The sequence below is a fragment of the Abramis brama genome (genome assembly GCF_963993115.1).
Source record: "Abramis brama genome assembly, chromosome: 21".
NCBI lineage: Eukaryota > Metazoa > Chordata > Actinopteri > Cypriniformes > Leuciscidae > Abramis > Abramis brama.
The window spans coordinates 21,692,569-21,710,002 of NC_139983.1; the positions used below are offsets into that span (position 1 = coordinate 21,692,569).

Sequence of the window (17,434 nt, forward strand, 5' to 3'; positions counted from 1 at the left end):
GCGTTATAATGCATGTTACCATGAGGCAGAATTAGTCATTTGTATTTTAAATCAGGGGGTGATGTATTAGAATGCGGCAGAACTATAATGTCCACAGAGATCAGAGATTGGCCAGAGCACAAGGCATCCACAGAGCAGATGCTCTAAAGCAGACAGTATGACAGATTTAGCTTCAGGAAATATCACTGGCAGAAGGTTGCTGCTAGCTTTGAAGCTCCAACTTAGACTATCGACATTTTGTCAGGAAAATCCATTTTTACATGCATACTACACATGTATCTGTCATTTTATACATGGATCACACAATACACTTGCAAAACAGCACTCCCATGTTAAAAGAGTAATTCACCTCAAAATGAAAAAGGTTTGAATTTCTTTCATGGGGAAAAAAACTAAGCTTTTAAACTTCACAAAAAGTACACAAAAGCACAGTGAAATAGTGCATACGATTAGAGCACGATATTCTTCTGAAGATATACCATACGATAGTTTTGGGTGAGTAATGTTGTTCTCCTTTTTAAAACATGAAAGCTATAATCCCCATTTATTTTAACTGCATGAAAAAGAGCATAATTTTCTGTGCTTTACAGCAGTGTTATTTTAGTATCATTGATATGCTATTATAGTTTTTGTTAATGTTTTGAATTTTAATATTTTTTTGTTTTCATGTTAATTTAGTAGTTTTGTTATTTTTATTGGTTTTCGTTCTCATGATATAGTCTAAGTCCCCCCGCAGTCAATAATTGTATCCCTTAAAACTCATCTTTGATTATCAAAATGGCATATTTAAATGCTTTTTCCTGTGAAAATAATTTCTACATGCACAGTTGCTTCATTTTACCTGGACCCATGAATTTGCAAATCACTCACACCAGCTCGGACTACCTGATCCACTCAGTCAACTGTAGTAAATGCTACACAATAGCAAGTGGAAACATTGGTTTAATTCAGTCATATATGTTTGAACCAGAAACTGATTCCGCAGAAAATGGAGCGATTTATACAGGCTCGTATACAAGTCTATGTATCAGAATGGAAATGCATTTTATGTATCGCTCTCTACAACATCGGACACAACGGTAACTGATATTAGACTTTGGCTTGACTACGTTTTCAAACAGCTGAGAATGTGTTGCTTGCTAATGTTACACAAACGCTAATGTTCCCGTTCACCATTTGGACTAGTAACCACGTAATTATCGATATCAAAAATAAAGGTTTTTACTAGTAAGAATTGTATTTCTGATATGTGGAATTTTAACTAGTAAGATATGATATCAACAATTGAATTTGAATGGCAGCCTATGGTGACATTTCACTAGTGAAAATATTTTATTATATTTTATTTTTACTAGTTGAAATTTAATTCTTGATATCAAGAATTCGTATTTCTGCAAGTGATGACGTTATTGTTGATTTCAAGACTTAAAATTTTTACTAGTGGAAATGTAATTCCTGATATAAAAAATATCCATTGTTACTAGTAGAAATCTAATTCCTGATATTAAGAATTTGCATTTTAACTAGTGAAAATGTGATTGTTAATATCAATAATTCATATATTGAGAATTAATTAAAGTCATAATGGCTTGCCATACAAATGTCTGTTCTTGATATCAACAATTAAATTGCTACTAGTAAAAATTTTGGTATCATGAATGTGATTGTTATTAGTAAGTAAGCCATTTTCAGATGTCTGAAATTACTCTCCTAATTATTGATATCAGAAATACATTTTCAGATATCAAGAATTAACATTTCAACTAGTGAAAATTGAGTTCTTGATATTAGGAGCTTACATTTTTACTAGTAAGAATTGTATTTCTGATATGTGAAATTGGAATTTCAACTTGTAAGAAATCAATTCTTGATATGTATTTGAACGGCAGCCTATGGTGACATAGTGAAAATACAATTACAAATATCAAGAATGAAAGTTTTTACTAACATTTTCTAACATTTTTTTTACTAAAAGCTGAAATTTATTCTTGATACCAAGAATTTGTATTTCTGTGAGTGATGACGTCATTGTTGATATCAAGAATTAACATTTTTACTAGTGAAATTTGAATTGTTGATCAATAATTCATATCCTGGGAATGAATAGAAGTCAAAACGGACTGCCATACACTCCAGATATAAGGAGAAAATACTCAGCAATGGTGTTGACTGTGACTGATGAATTTGCACATGGTTTGTCTTAAAATATATTAAAACACCACATAGACATATAAACAAGATTAAAAACAGGATTTTCACCATAGGCGAGCACTTTAAGGTTACATTTTTAATTTTTCATACAAGGCTTAAGCTAGTCCCAGACTAAAATGAATGTTTGAGCTGTTTTAACTGAAAGCAACTTGCACTGACATACCTTAAAATATGTCAATGTCATTGTTTTGTCTCAAGATGTACATCAGTAATGTTTTTTTTCATGTTTATAAAAGCTACTTAAATGTCCTAATTGAACTAAGGCCTAATCCTAGCTTAATCTAAGCCCTGTCTGTGAAACCAGGCCAAAGTTAACTAAAAGAAGCTTAACAAAAATGAGAAATGTTTTGTTATAGTTTTAGATAACGATAACCCAGCTATTCAGAAGAATATTAAATATTAAATATGACTTTCCTCAGAAAAAAAAGGAACTACATAAGGGTGAATAAATTATGACAAAATGTTTGTGGGTAAACTATCCCTTTAAAACAGCAGACAATTATGTCTGTCTGCCCCGAGTCAGAGTTCGTCTTTTTCTCCTCCAAAAGAACAGGTGACACCTGTGCCCTTTAACCCACAGTATCCTTTAGGCACCTTGTGCAGATATTGCTGGTGATAGTCTTCAGCATAGTAAAACTCGGTGTGCTCCCGGATCTCTGTGGTGATCTCACCCAGGCCTTTCCTCGTCAGCGCCTAGCAGAAGAGCAGAGAAAGAGACGGTAAATGATGACACATTCTTGATATCAAGAGGGTAAACGTGATCGCTGTCTAGGGAGAAGCAACTCGATCTGAACTGAGACTTTCTTGTGTGTGAGATGTTAAAGCCAGGTATTGTGTCCAAAACTCTTTAAAAGGGACATGGTTGAAGTTCTGTCTCCCTCTAGAGGTCACTTAAACTCCAACAGCAGAAAATTGCTTTAGGTAGTACTAGTACAAAAACATAGAGAACAAAACACATTTGAACATCAATCACAGTATTTCTAAAGCTCACATGTCTCTAGAACAGAAAGAAAAAGAGGAAAGAATCATTGTGCCTTCACAACTGTCCTTTTTGAATTGTATGTAGTTTCAGATCTCAGTCACTAGGTGGTGACAGAAGTCTGCTGCATTTACTCCGGTTCTGATTTAATGTCTAACAAAAGAGGCTGTGTGTGCACCATAACATCCTGATATCCTAACAACAGCTGGGACATAAACAAAAACAAAGATACCTATACAACAACATAAAGCCAACATTTCCCATATGCTTTGTATTTAAAAATCTTGTCTGTGAAATTAATATTTTTAAAAAGGCAAAAAGGTGAGAATGATCTTACTGGATTATCACATGGTTACACTTGCTACAGTGAACAGGAATGAAGAAAACATTTAGCCAGGTGTGCATAAAGAGAGGACCAAACACTTGATGAGAAAAATGAATAAGAGTGTGTGAGAAAATTATGATTTCATTATTATTTATTTATAATGTTATTTATAAGAATAATAATAATTGTCATTACAATTACTCATAAATAAAATGCTGTTATTTTTGGTAAAGAAAATGTTCCGTAAAAAATTAAAAATAAATAAATTAATTAATTAAATTCATTTAGGCATTTTTCTGTGGTTCTAAAGAGCACATCGGTTTCCCCTTTTCTTAAATTATTAATTAATGAATTAATTAATACCTCAGGCACAAAATAATTTTCACAAAAAAATAAATATAATAATAATAATAATAATAATAATAATATATATATATATATATATATATATATATATATTTTTTATTCTTATTTTTTTGGGGGCTAGGCCTACATTGGCAGGTCAAGAACAAATCTAATGTTCCTGGCCTGGATGGGCCAACAGAAAAAAAAATCTTTATTGCTGAGCCCGGTTTTATGACCCTTTAAATTGTGGCAATTATTTCAAATAGTGTACATTAAAAGCAGAGGAATTGTAAATTTGGGGAAATTGTATGTGTGTGTGTGTGTGTGTGTGGAAAAGGTGTCAGAAACTTGGCGCTGTCAAAGCTCGGTGGTCTGTGTCTCTCCGGTGGACAGTCAAGCAGAGAGAGATAGAGAGAGAGATTTAGATAGAGAGAGAGAGAGAGAGAGAGAGAGAGAGAGAGAGAGAGAGAGAGAGAGAGAGAGAGAGAGAGAGAGAGAGAGAGAGAGAGAGAGAGAGATTACATAAGCATTTGCATATCTGAATATGCTTCATGTGACTCTGATGACTCAACTAATGCCACTAACACAAAAGGGTTTCTGCATCCTTAAACACACTCATGTTAATATTAGTCCAACTATTTTCTGGTGTATATACTGTCTTCATAACAGCTGTTTCACAACCAGAATTGCCTTAATATTCCCATCAGATTGAATTTAATTTGGGTTTCTCTGTGGGTCTCTGGCACAAACTCACCTTATAAGACTATTTACACACACACTCACAAATCTGCACAAGAGTACGCTAACTGCAACAGCTTGTCCTACTTTTAACATTACAACATAAATAATGAATATTAATGCAGCTCTTTCTATGAACCAAAAAGCTATGCTGCAAAATATCTGAATATGGAAACTGTGACAGTGTTTTAGCTTAGCTATCTTGCTTATATATCAGAAGCTGTATAGTTCTGCAGCACAAATAGAAAAGCATGTGTAGGTGTATATATACACATCTGTAAATACATGTGTGATTCACTTTAGGCTAAACATTCAAGAGGACGACATAATTATGTAAAAAGAACAGTGTAAAGGCCAAGGCTGTTCTTTGCATGTTCTCTGCATTTATGCACATCTCCACCCATGTTTAGTTTGCATGTAAGCATGAGTGTGTGTGTGTGTGTGTGTGTGTGTCTATGTGCATGAGATATAGTCAGGAATCCATTTTGTCATACTTGGCTGTTCCTGCATTTTGTGAGAGGGAATAAGACAGCGGAGGGTCATGTGACCCGTGAGAGGAGACAGATCAAAGCATCTATGTGTTTAAGATTACATGACATGGAACAGAGAGAGAGAGAGAGATTTTGTTTTTAGATAGAGCGCTTTTGGGAACCTAAGCTAGGCATCACTAGCGATTAGCATTTTGGAAGAAAAACTTGTCTATTTAGGCCAATTACTACTACTATTTATGATTATTACATGGTTCTTTTCATTCTCGAAATCTGCTAGCATGGTCAAAATGATAATTAAATCGTTTTCCTTTATTCTTAAAGTCAGAACCAAACACCATTCAAAACGCATTTGGTTTCCATAAACTGACGTATTTCACAATAAAAGGATATTCCACCCGAAAAGAAAAGAAAAACGGAAATAGATTAGATTGTGAATTTAATCGGTTAATGTCAGCTAAAAAAAATTTTACATAAAATTTGACATGGGTTATAAAGGGAACAAACAAAAACATGACTAAAGAAAATAATAATGAATTAAAAAAGACATATGGGTGCAACATCAATACGGTCTATTCATTTCATAAAAAAAGCTTTTTACATAAAAATCGTACATTTTACAAAATTTTATTTTGATAATAAAATTAAATATTATGATAACATTTTGAAGTGGGATTAACAATAGCATTAGATTGCACAAAAGACGAAAAAATATAAATAATGTAAATTTTGACTTTAAAATGATTTTTTTTTATCCCATTTGTGCATTGCCTTTTTCTTTAAAAAAACTCATCTCTCCACATTTGATATGGGCAATGAAAAGAACATATCCATGATAAATAAATAAATAAATGAAATGTTGATGTCTGCAGCATAACACAAGCAGATAAACAAAGAAAATTCATAAACTTCAATTCAAATCCCTAAAATAACTCCTCTGAGAAAGTGCTTCACTGCAGCAGAATTGTACCTCCACTCTCTCTTCCTGCGTCTCGCTCGCTTTCGCTACTGAATAAAAACTCTTTGATGTTCTGCAAATTCCTACATTTTATTACAGCACCCCTCCCGTCCTCATCCACAGCATTTAAAAGAGCGTTTCTTCCTCTCCCACTCCTGCTTTTCCTTCTCCCTGACTGCCCTCACTGATGATGGCAGAGTTTTGAGAGACTCTGATGGAGTGCAACTCTCGACGGGTGCTAATAATTCATTTCCCGTCTGCATGTGATGTCGGATTCATCACCTGAGTTTGACCTTATGGAAGAGTCCTCAAAAAGGCCTCATCAATCTCTTCACACTCATCACGTCTGTCTTTCATTTCACTGTCCCTCTTCAAATTCTCACTCTCCGCTGCGAGACAATCAGTTGTGCTTTTCCAAAGTAAGAAGGACGCAAACACACGCGCACATTCCTCAATATTTTAACAAGACTCTGGGCTAACATGTCTAATCTCATCACTGCTGCTGCTTATGTAACCAAGCTGCTCTTCGAAACCACTTCAGATTTGCTCTGCCCTCAGAGAGAAAAGGATCAGGAGAGAAGCACAAGCATCGACTGCAGGGAAAAGCTATAAAGTCTAGGAGATGTGTCGCACTTTTAATAAACATATTTAAAATAGATTTCATGCAATCCGGAGCCATTCGTTCCATTAAAAAGGCCTATAGGTTTCAGGTCATATCACCAACAACTTCACATGCCATATAGAATTTCTAGAATTTCACCAGTTCTCGTATATAATCATATATCGCTCATTATTTAGACAACATTATTTTTCTTTTTATTAATCAAGGACGCATTCAATTTATCAAAAGTGAAATATAATAATAAAATAATATTTCTGTTTCAAATAAATGCTGTTCTTTTGAACTTTCTAATCAAAGAATCCTGAAAAAAGTTACACCGTTTCAACAAAAAATATTAAGCAGCACAACTGTTTTCGCCATTAATAATAATAAGAAATGTTTCTTGAGCACCTAATCAGCATCTTTAGCACATTATGCAACACTGACTGCGAGTAATGACTGCTGAAAATTCAGCTTTGCCATCACAGGAATAAACTATTAATAAACTATTACTTTTTTCCTGTATATTTTTTCCAAAAACTTTTGATCAAACATTTTGACTTTTTTGATAAAATAAATGCAGCCTTGGTGAGCATGAGACTTCTTATATACATACATACATACATACATATACATATACATATACATATACATATACATATATATATATATAATAACTGCATGTCTGTCCAATTCATCCATGTTTTCTCCTTTCTTTATTTAGCAAGAACACTTTAAAACATTATAAATATAAACACTTTAATACACATAAAATTTAGTTGGTCAATTTTAACCCCTGCTGACATGCAGTTTGTGGGGTGCACCCCCTCGTCCTCACTACATCTGTGTGTGTGTGTGTTCATTTAAGCTTGTGGGGTCACTAGGGCCATCAACAGCATGTCTGTTTCGTCCCCTAATCTAATTGCGTCCCTTTAAACACAGCTGCCTCCCGCAAGCCTGACCTTTCACCCCTGATGCGCACAAGGCCAAGGCCAAGAGGGGTCACCCAACCTCCCTGCCACCGCCTCATTCCCCTCTCACCCAAATCACATCTGAGCCCTAGAAGCAAGACAGATGACATGAGGAGCAAAGCATACCACGGTGATGTTTACCCAAGCTCCTGCATCTCACAAAACAAAGCATCATCACGCTAGTTCGACAGGGCTAACAGTCCAGACAATCAGACGAGCAGCGTTCATGAGCATTCACAAACGCATCTTTCTGACAGGTGTGGGCGGTCAGTGTTTGACAGTGGACAGTTTGAGAGAGGCAAAGAATCGAAAAGAGAGGACAGAAGCGCTTCTGGAGATGTGATGGGGAAGAAAAAGCAAATCATTGGCTAAATCTGTGGTTATATAATGCATTCATGAAAATTACTGTTTGGGGTTGGTCTTTTTATTTATTTATTTTTACATTTCTCACCAAGGCTGCATTTATTTGATCAAAAATACAGTAAAACTACAATAAAAAAAAATATTGTGAAATATTATTGTAATTTAAAATAACTTTTCTATTTTAATATATTTTAAAATGTAATTCATTCCTGTGATGCAAAGCTGAATTTCAGCATCATTACTCCAGTCTTCAGTGTCACATGATCCTTCAGAAATCATTTAAATATGCTGATTTGCTGCTCAAGATACATTTCTTATTAATAATGTTGAAAACAGGTGTGCTGCTTAATATTATTGTGGAAATCATGACACTTTTTTCAGGATTCTTTGATGAATACAAAGTTCAAAAGAACTGCATTGCATTTATTCGAAATATAGATCTAACAATACAAATGTCTTTACTGTCACTTCTGAACAATTTAATCCATCCTCGCTTGATACAAAAATGAAGTACATTCAAAAATAGAAAAATAAATCTTACTGGCCACCAATGTTTTGAACGATAATGTACTTAATTGCTCATGAATGCCCCCTCTAATACATCATTTAGAAAAATTACATAAATGAGCACTGTATGTACAAAACTGTCCCCTAAAGTTAGCAAAATCTGATAATAAAAAAAAAATCATTCTCAAATGTAAAAATAATTATTAAATAAAAAAATTATAAAATGCAAAAAGTTATCTTGTAGGGCTTTTTGTACAGCAATTATATTTAACTTTATATAAAAACAATAAAAGTCTATGATATGTCCTTATTTTAGCTAAGTAATATCTTAATAATCATAGTAAATAGTAATAAATAACAGAATCGTAATGAATGGTTTGAAGGGGCTAGTGTTAGGGGTTATTAAATATCATTAACTCATTATAAAAGCAACAGAAATCAATGTAAAGTTTGTGTGTTTCTGGAGATACTGCACCTCCTGGTACATATGCTTGCTCATCATGGCCAGCTCTTGCTGTTCTGGGCTGTAGGTGTAGATGGCAGAACGGTACTGTGTGCCATGGTCATTCCCCTGTGCCATTCCTAAAAAATACACACACATATACATGCTTTAGACCCATTTAAAATCTCACACTTCAAGAATTTGCAGTCATGTCAGACACACTGGATATGTCAATATTTTTAATGATGTTTCTAACATTAGCAAGCAACATTCGATTCTACCGTGATGTTACTGAAAGAAAAAGTTAAAAAATGTAAAAATATAGCAGTCTTGGAATCATTTGCCCCTTGTTAATATATGGAAAGCTATTTGTGTTTCAGTACATTCCTGTAATTTAACCTCCACGGTGAATATACTGTCTCTCATCCATCTTTCCGTAGAACTGGATGTCGGCCATCTTGCTGTGCGCTCTCTACCGTGTGGTGCCTTCTGTAGCTCTCTCTCTCTTCAAAGGCCAAAACACTGCGTTCTGATTGGCTGATCCTACAAAGCCAAAGTGACAGTCACTGACCTTCCTTGTGACCCTGAGGCCTGTGTGTCATCACAGCCGCCAAACACATCACACAGCCAAATTATAGAAAATGTTTCTAGAAAGAAGTATTTGCACACTTAATTAACACTTAAAAATGTCTGAATACCACTGCACAGACCACAATATCAAATCAAACATTTACAATCTGATTTTTCTGAGACATTTTTCAACATCTAGTGGATCTAGAAAGTCAGTTCCCCACAAGTTAACATAGGTGCACACAGAATTAACTATGGAAATAACGTTTGACAACCAGAGACCACATACCTTTAGTCTGCATTTTGAATAGTATTCCATACCGTTCAAAAGTCTGGGGTTGGTAAGATTTTATAATGTTTTTGAAAGAAGTCTCTTATCCTCACAAAGGCTGCATTTAGCTTTTTCAAAAACACAATACAAGTAATAATATTGGGAAATATTAAAATGTACAATAGCTGTGTTCTATGATGATATATTTTAAAATGTAATTTATTCCTGTGATCAAAACTATCAGTATCATTACTACTGTCTTCAGTGTCACATGATCCCTCAGAAATTATTCGAATAAGCTGATTTGTTGCTCAAGAAACATTATTATTATCAACGTTGAAAACAGCTCTCTTTCAGTATTTTAGTGGAAACCGGAAATGTTGTTTTTAATGAAATGGCATTCAGACATTTTTAAGTGAAGTTTAAGTGCCCACATACTTTTTAGGGCCACTGTATTTCAAAACCATTTTTAAAAATCTCTCTCTTCTCACATGGGTAAAAAAAAGAGTTAAAAACAAAAAGGAAACAGCGAGCACTCAATGTACTCCACCCGAGACAGTGGAGCACTTCTTTTTACAGCCTCCATCACAGCGCTTAGTTATTATTGATGATCCTCCCTGTTCAAGCTGAATAATATACAGAATCTCTCCTCTCAACACACACACACACACACACACCGCACATGAACCGTGAGTGGAGACCGCTGCAAATGTGTTGTCAGCGCACAAACAGGGTGAGAGCGGAGAGCTGGGCAGAAGCTGACTCCATAAATGTCACGCGCAGTCTCTCTCTCCCCACAACACGGCTCTCCCGCAGGAAAACTATTTCTGTTAATGCAGAGGTCAAGAAGCTTCACCCTTTGATTTAGATGGAGGGAAGAAAGGAAAGATTTACTATGTGTGCTAGTGAGTGAATAAGCTGTACATGCACGTGAAAGCGCGCACGCACGCACGCATGCACACACACACACAAACACAGCATCATCCTGACAGAGACCAATCCACTAAGGATGCTTTGACCAATCCAGACATTTCAAATATCAGCACTTATGTGGCTTCTCCTGGTGGGAAAAAAGAAAAGATTTGGAAGGGTGGATGAAAAGGAAAAGATGGAAAGGACTTGAGGACATTAGTTCGCAAGTTACAAGTAAGAAACACAGATGTGTCATTGTTTATTCACCTTCATGTTGTTCCACACAACAGATGTCAATGGTTACCAAACCTGTTTGGTTAACTATATATATATATATATATATATATATATATATATATATATATATATATATGTAAAATTATTCAACCCCCATTGCAAATCAGGTTTATTGGCAAAATTTACAGACTTTCAGCTGTTTGCAATGAACAAATCAAACAAAACTTATTGAAATAGCTCATCACAACACATGTTTCAAGTCGTATCCCCAAATTCAACTGAAAAATCAACTTTTAATGACTTCTGCAGTCTCAAAACTATTCAACCCCTTCATGGCAAGCATCTTTAGTACTTAGTAGAACACCATTTTGCAGTTATGACCTGATGTAAACGACAGGTATAACCAGACACCAGCTTTTGGTAGCGTTTCTGAGGAATCTTAACCCATTCCTCATGAGCAATGGCCTTCAGTTCAATAATATTCTTGGTTTTGCGTGTTGCAACCACCTTCAAATCCCACCAGAGATTTTCTATGGGGTTCAAGTCAGGTGACTTTGATGGCCACTGTAGAATCTTCCAGGACTTCTTCTGCAACCGAGCCTTGGTGGAATTTGAGGTATGCTTGGGATCATTGTCCTGTTGGAAGGTCCAATGACGCCCAAGCTTCAGCTTCCTCACTGACGGCATGATGATTTTCTTCTAGGATTTCCTGATACTTAAATTAATCCATCTTGCCTTCCACAAGCTGCAGGTTTCCAGTGACAGAGGATGCGAAGCAGCCCCAGAGCAGCACGAGCACAACCATGCTTAACTGTAGACAGAGTGTTTATTTTAGCATATGCTTCATTCTTCTTCCTCCAGACATAACGCTGATCCATAGGGCCGAAAAGTTCCAGTTTTGTTTCATCGCACCACAGAACAGAATCCCAAAACGTCTGTGGCGTATTTATATGATTCTGAGCAAATTGGAGCCAACTTTTCTTGTGCTTTTGGGTCAGTGGTGGTGTACGTCTTGGAGTTCTGGCATGCGTTTAGTAAGCGTTTTACTGTGCAGCTGAAACCTCAGTGTCTGTTGCCACGAAGTCTTGCTGCAGGTTTTTTGCAGTCACCCGAGTGTTTTTCTGAACCTGCCTTCTCAGAAATCTGGCCGTGGCCGTTGATAGCTTCCTTTTTCTGCCCGTCCAGGTAGAGTAACCACTATTCCTTCAACTTTGAACTTGCAAACTATGCTTCAAACTGTGTCTCTAGGAACAATTTGTGCATTCGCTATCTTTTTGTATCCTGTTCCTTGTTTGTGAAGAGCGATATCATCTTCTCTAAACTTTTTGAACCATTCTTTTGACTTAGCCATATTTCTAACATGCAGTGACACTCAACAAACCCAGCCAGTTCAGATATTTCATGTGTTCTAGCTCAAGAACACCTGGTACAACTAATGAAGCCCTTGATCAGTTACATCAGGTGTGCTAGAGACAACACCTGTTTTGCAGATTTGTTCTGTTGTGAGGGATTCTATTCAGGGGGTTGAATAATTTTGAGACTGCAGAAGTCATTAAAAGTTGCATTTTCAGTTGAATTTAGGGAAACCCCTTGACACATTTGTTGTGATGAGCTATTTCAATTACTTTTGTTTGATTAGTTCGTTGCAAATAGCTGAAAGTCTGTAAATTTTGCCAATAAACCTAATTTGCAATGGGGGTTGAATAATTTCGATTGCAACTGTATTTATATCTTAAAAATATATTATTTTGTGTTCCAAAGAAAAAAGTCATACAGGTTTGGAACAACATGAGGGTAAGAAAATTAAGACAGAATTTTAAAGGAATTGTTCACCCCAAAAATGATATCATTCCCATCAACTCTTATCATAAACTATAATTTTAAAAAGAATCTTCACATAGATCTTTTCCATAAAATGACAGTTAATTTTAGTTCACGGCCAATAGCTTTATTTAGGTATTCAAAATATAATCCTTAAATACCAAATCAATTATCAGCCTCTATTTTTTTATGATTTTATTTTTTCAAGATTTTTTTATTTCAGTACTGGTTGATGATAATTAATTATATTACTTTATAAAACAGTATAATTTAATAATGCAGTTAAATATATTCTTCAGCAAATCTCAAAACAAAAAAACTTTTCATACTGTGCATTATAATGCTGTGATGTCCAAATTCACTTGTAGCATTTAAAACGACTGATTTAACTTTTCAAAGCAGTACAGAATTTTGAAATGGGCCATTTATCCGTAATCAGAAGAACACAAATTACATGGATCACTTTTATGGTGAATCTTGTTGCGTGGAAAAAAATAACATGGTGGTTTGAAACAACAAGGTGAGTAAATAATCACAGATTTTTTATTTTGAGGTGAACTATCTCTCTAAGTTAATATGGTGAACATCAGCAGTGTAGCTGGATTATAAAGCCCGTGGAATGACTCCAGAGATATCTCCACGTCTTTCAAAAGCAAAATTTTCACTGTCATATAAAATGTCAATCATGTGTCATACTGATGGCTCAGAATCTCAGTCGGATGGGTTTATTGCTTTACGCTTTCCGTGTTTCGACGACCGAAGTGCCTCTCAGTGTCTGCGGATAAAACGACTTATTCTAACCACTGAGGAGGCTCAAATGTAAGCCAACAAGAAGACACACAAACAGTTTGGCTATTGTGTGTTTGTTTTCTAAGCTGATGGAGAATGTCCATATGTGTTTGTGTAGGTGCACGTGTGATGCTTTAGCAGGGTTTTGGGGAGAGTATGTTTGTGCATTTGAGCGTGTATGATGCAGGCTTATATGTGAGTGTGTATGTGTGTGAGGGGTTGTTCAGAGCACTGTTGTATGTGCCCTGTGGGTACGGTGAAGCAGTGTGCGTGCGAGAGCAGCCAACTAAGAGGAATGGTGCAGAGCCGGGTCTATTTTTACACCTCTTATGTAACACACATACACACACAACCTTGTTCTCTCACACACTCACATATTCCCTTTGCGAATAAAAATACATGTTTAAAATGTGTAGTAAATGTAATATGGTTTGTTAATACATGTTTGTTATTTTTAACATGTAGCCGCTAGTATTTGACTGATTTTTTTATCAATTATACACCACAAATAATGTTCTCTCGCTCTCATTTTTCTTCCAGAAAAGAATAATCTATAAATTAAACACTAGATCCATAACTGTAAAATACTCTGTGGCAAACATAAATTGTTGCTGTTGGTATTCAAGGCCTAATGATGAAAAATTAAAAAACAAACTGAAGTGTGGAGGCCATGGCACAGTGGGTAGTGCACATGCTCATGACACTGAGAGCTACTGTGCTCACAGAGATGCAGGTTTGAATCTAGGCTGTCATATTCTGATCTCAATCCTTTTCTCTCTCCCTACACATTCCTTTCGCCATCATTTTAAAGGCAAATAGCCTGTAAAATAAAACAAAATAAAATCGCAATGCTACGGTTTTAAAGGTGCATTTAGTCATTTTTGTTTATGTTATGTTGTGCTGGCCGACATCTTTAGACTAGCTGTGTGGAACTATTAAATACTTGCAGTGATAATGTAATAGAAATTCATAATTTCATGAGTAAAAGTGGCCAAAAGCAGGTGGGTTACAGATATCAAGGGAGTCGTTTTTGTCTCAATATGTCAGCCCCTACGAGGTGATCCGCATTTCAGAAAAATGTATTTAATGTATTTGAAAAAAGTCTCTTATGTTCTCTAAGGCTGCCTTTATTTGATAAAAAATAAAATAAAATAAAAACTCCTCCAGCAAAATCATGAAATATAAAAATTTAAAATAACTGTTTTCAATTAATATGTTTACATTTTTATTAATTCCTGTACTGACAAAGCTGAATGTTCAGCAGTCAATACTCCAGTCTTCAGTCACTGTCACGTGATACTTCAAATATCACAATATGCTGATTTGGTGCTTTTTGATGAATAAAAAGTTTTTATTTGTAAAAGGCAATAGATTTTTACTGCAAAAAAACATCCAAATAGGTCCAATATGCCTGAAAAATAAGCTCAGTTTCTTTATTTAAAGAAAACAATGTTTTCTTATAGGAAATTCTAGCTTTTTTTTCCCATCCAACAGAAGAAGCATCTCTTCAACCGTTTCTCGTCTACTCTCCATAAATGACCTCTGTCAGCCCCTCCCCCCTATAGTTGATTGACAAACTGTAATGAGCCCCCCTCGTCGGGGAGAGGCAGGGGTCGAGGTCACCCCCCGAGAGGCACGTGCCCGTTGCAGACTGAACCCCAAAAAGAAGGGGGGGGGGGGGGGTCTTTTCTTTTTGTCTCATTTGGTGGCTTGTGCACAAAATGGTGTTCGTGAACCCAATAACCTTCGTTTTCAACGACAAATCAAAGAGTGTTGCTGAAGGATTATGGAGATCCAAACAGTTTCGGCACATAATTAGCTTGTGTATTGATGTTTTGCTCTTCAAGGTTCAATATACATAGCAAACGTGTCAATCACAGGTTACACACTGAAGGCAGGTGGAAAATAAGATTTAACGTTTACAGGCCTGAAAGATTGTAGCTCAGCCTTTACATTTGAGCGCCTGCGTCAGCCATCTTGTCTCTACCCCTTGAAGCGGGCATTAACGCATCTCTCTGACGCAGCAGCCACATAAATACTGCAAATCAAGAAAAAAAACATGACACGATAAAAGATGAAAGTGGCAAGACAGAAAAACGAGGACAAAGAAGCAGAGAAACCCGCCCTCTTGCCTTTCACTGTTAGCGGAACGAGGGAGCGCGGGATGGCGGAACGAAGAAAGTGACTAAGAGATAAAAGCGGGGGGTAAGAATGAGGAGTCACTGCGGAAATGCTGATGGGATGATGGTGAGGGGGAGCGAAAGATGGAGGAGAGAAGGAGCTGGGGATGGGGGAGGAGAGGAGAGGAGAAGAGAGAAGATAAGATGTTGTTATCCTGTAGACAGACTGAGAGCCCTGGGGTCCGCTGGGAATGGGGGGGGGGGGTGGTAAGTGAGGGGGGGGGGGGGGGGGGGTGTCTTTCTTAAACAAGGAAGTAACAAACTGCTGAGGCGATCAAGCGTGCGTGTGCGCGTTTCTCTCATGTGTGTGTTCGCACTGCACTTCTCCATTCTATGGTTTGCCACAGGCGATAGAATTGTTACACTGGCTTCAGTCATTTCCTGTTCGTCAAATCCATCCAGGAACCCAATTATCCCCACTCGCCTCTCCCCACCCTCGGCTTCCTGTACTATCTTTGTCAGCACAGCCAGAGATGTAGCATGACGGCATGAAATACAGCCTATATTTTTAGAAAATGAGCGTAGGGTTTAAGGAAGCCACCACACGTTTTCAATACCATGACCTAAAGACTCTGCCACAGCAAGTGTTGCTGGGTATAAGACGGGGGTACGAAGAGGAGCGTGCTGGGAGTGTTTGATTGGCTGTAGATGTTGCTATCCCAGCCATGATTGGACGCTTCCAAATCATGCTGCTGAAAGCAGAACCCTTTGAACTGTGAGACAGCAGCTGAATACACAGGTCTCTGTGCACAACGGGAACAATCGTGCATGTATGTATCCTATGAAACCTCACACATTTGCAGTTTCACACTATACATAGCACTATACATAGATGTCTACCCGTGATTCAGAGTAATGACGAACACACACACACGTGCACAGTTGATTTGATGTGAGCGTTCGGGTACGGACAAATGGAGTGTGCGTTAAGCATGCATGGATGAACAGCCTACAGAGACGTTCCCGATTCACGACAGCCAATTGCAGTGCAGCGGCCTGCGCCAAAAAACACAATCTGACGCTTCTGTCACGCACATGGGCCATGCTCTTCATCCTGCTTCCCTACCCAAACTCCTGCAGGGTCGTGAAACACGGCCTAAAAATGCCAAACGGGACACAGCGACAAGTTCTGCTTTAGAAGATGCTCATATTTACAAAGTGCACATTTAAATGTCAATCCAGGTGAGTACGTTTCATACAAGCAGAAGACATGTTCTCACATGACTGTGAATATGTGTGTTCATTACCGATGGGTCACGATGGTTGACTAGTCTATCTAGATTCTCAACCAAGGGGCCAGGGATCACTTGGGATATATGAGGGAATTTCAAAAGTGTGATTTCTGGACATTGAAAAAAATCACGAAAATGTATAAAATCCTAAAAATTAATGGTTCATTTTTATAATGAATATACATTTTGAACTTATGTCAAGCTGTAAAGTTTTTATTGGGTAGAAATTGCTATTCATGAATCACCTGTAATCTGTAATCACAAATGACTATGCAAGTCCTGTATATTCCTTGGTGTACAAGTCTAAACCCTTTTGGAATGATATAATTTAATTATTTTAATTGTTATTTGGAATTGGAATAAAAGGCTGAAAGTTCTCTTTTTCGGTCTAAACTTCTTTTCTAAAATGCTATGTATCTCTATGTATACAACACTTTTTTAAGACAAAGTGTCAAGTTAAAAACAGTTCAGCTTTAAAAAGAAAAAAAAAACGC

General features: G+C 36.6%; 1 protein-coding gene across 1 annotated transcript in view; it reads right to left on the minus strand.

Annotated features, from left to right (window-relative positions):
* Window positions 1–924: 924 nt before the first annotated feature.
* Window positions 925–17,434, minus strand: part of msrab (methionine sulfoxide reductase Ab) — a 29,663-nt gene continuing 13,153 nt past the window's right edge. Inside the window, exons 5-6 of the mRNA XM_084097026.1 lie at window positions 8,962–9,068; window positions 925–2,904 (exon numbers count right to left, since the gene is read on the minus strand). Of these exons, the coding sequence (XP_083953152.1) occupies window positions 2,731–2,904; window positions 8,962–9,068 (281 nt within the window). The 3' untranslated portion in view covers window positions 925–2,730. The remainder of the gene's footprint in view (window positions 2,905–8,961; window positions 9,069–17,434) is intronic.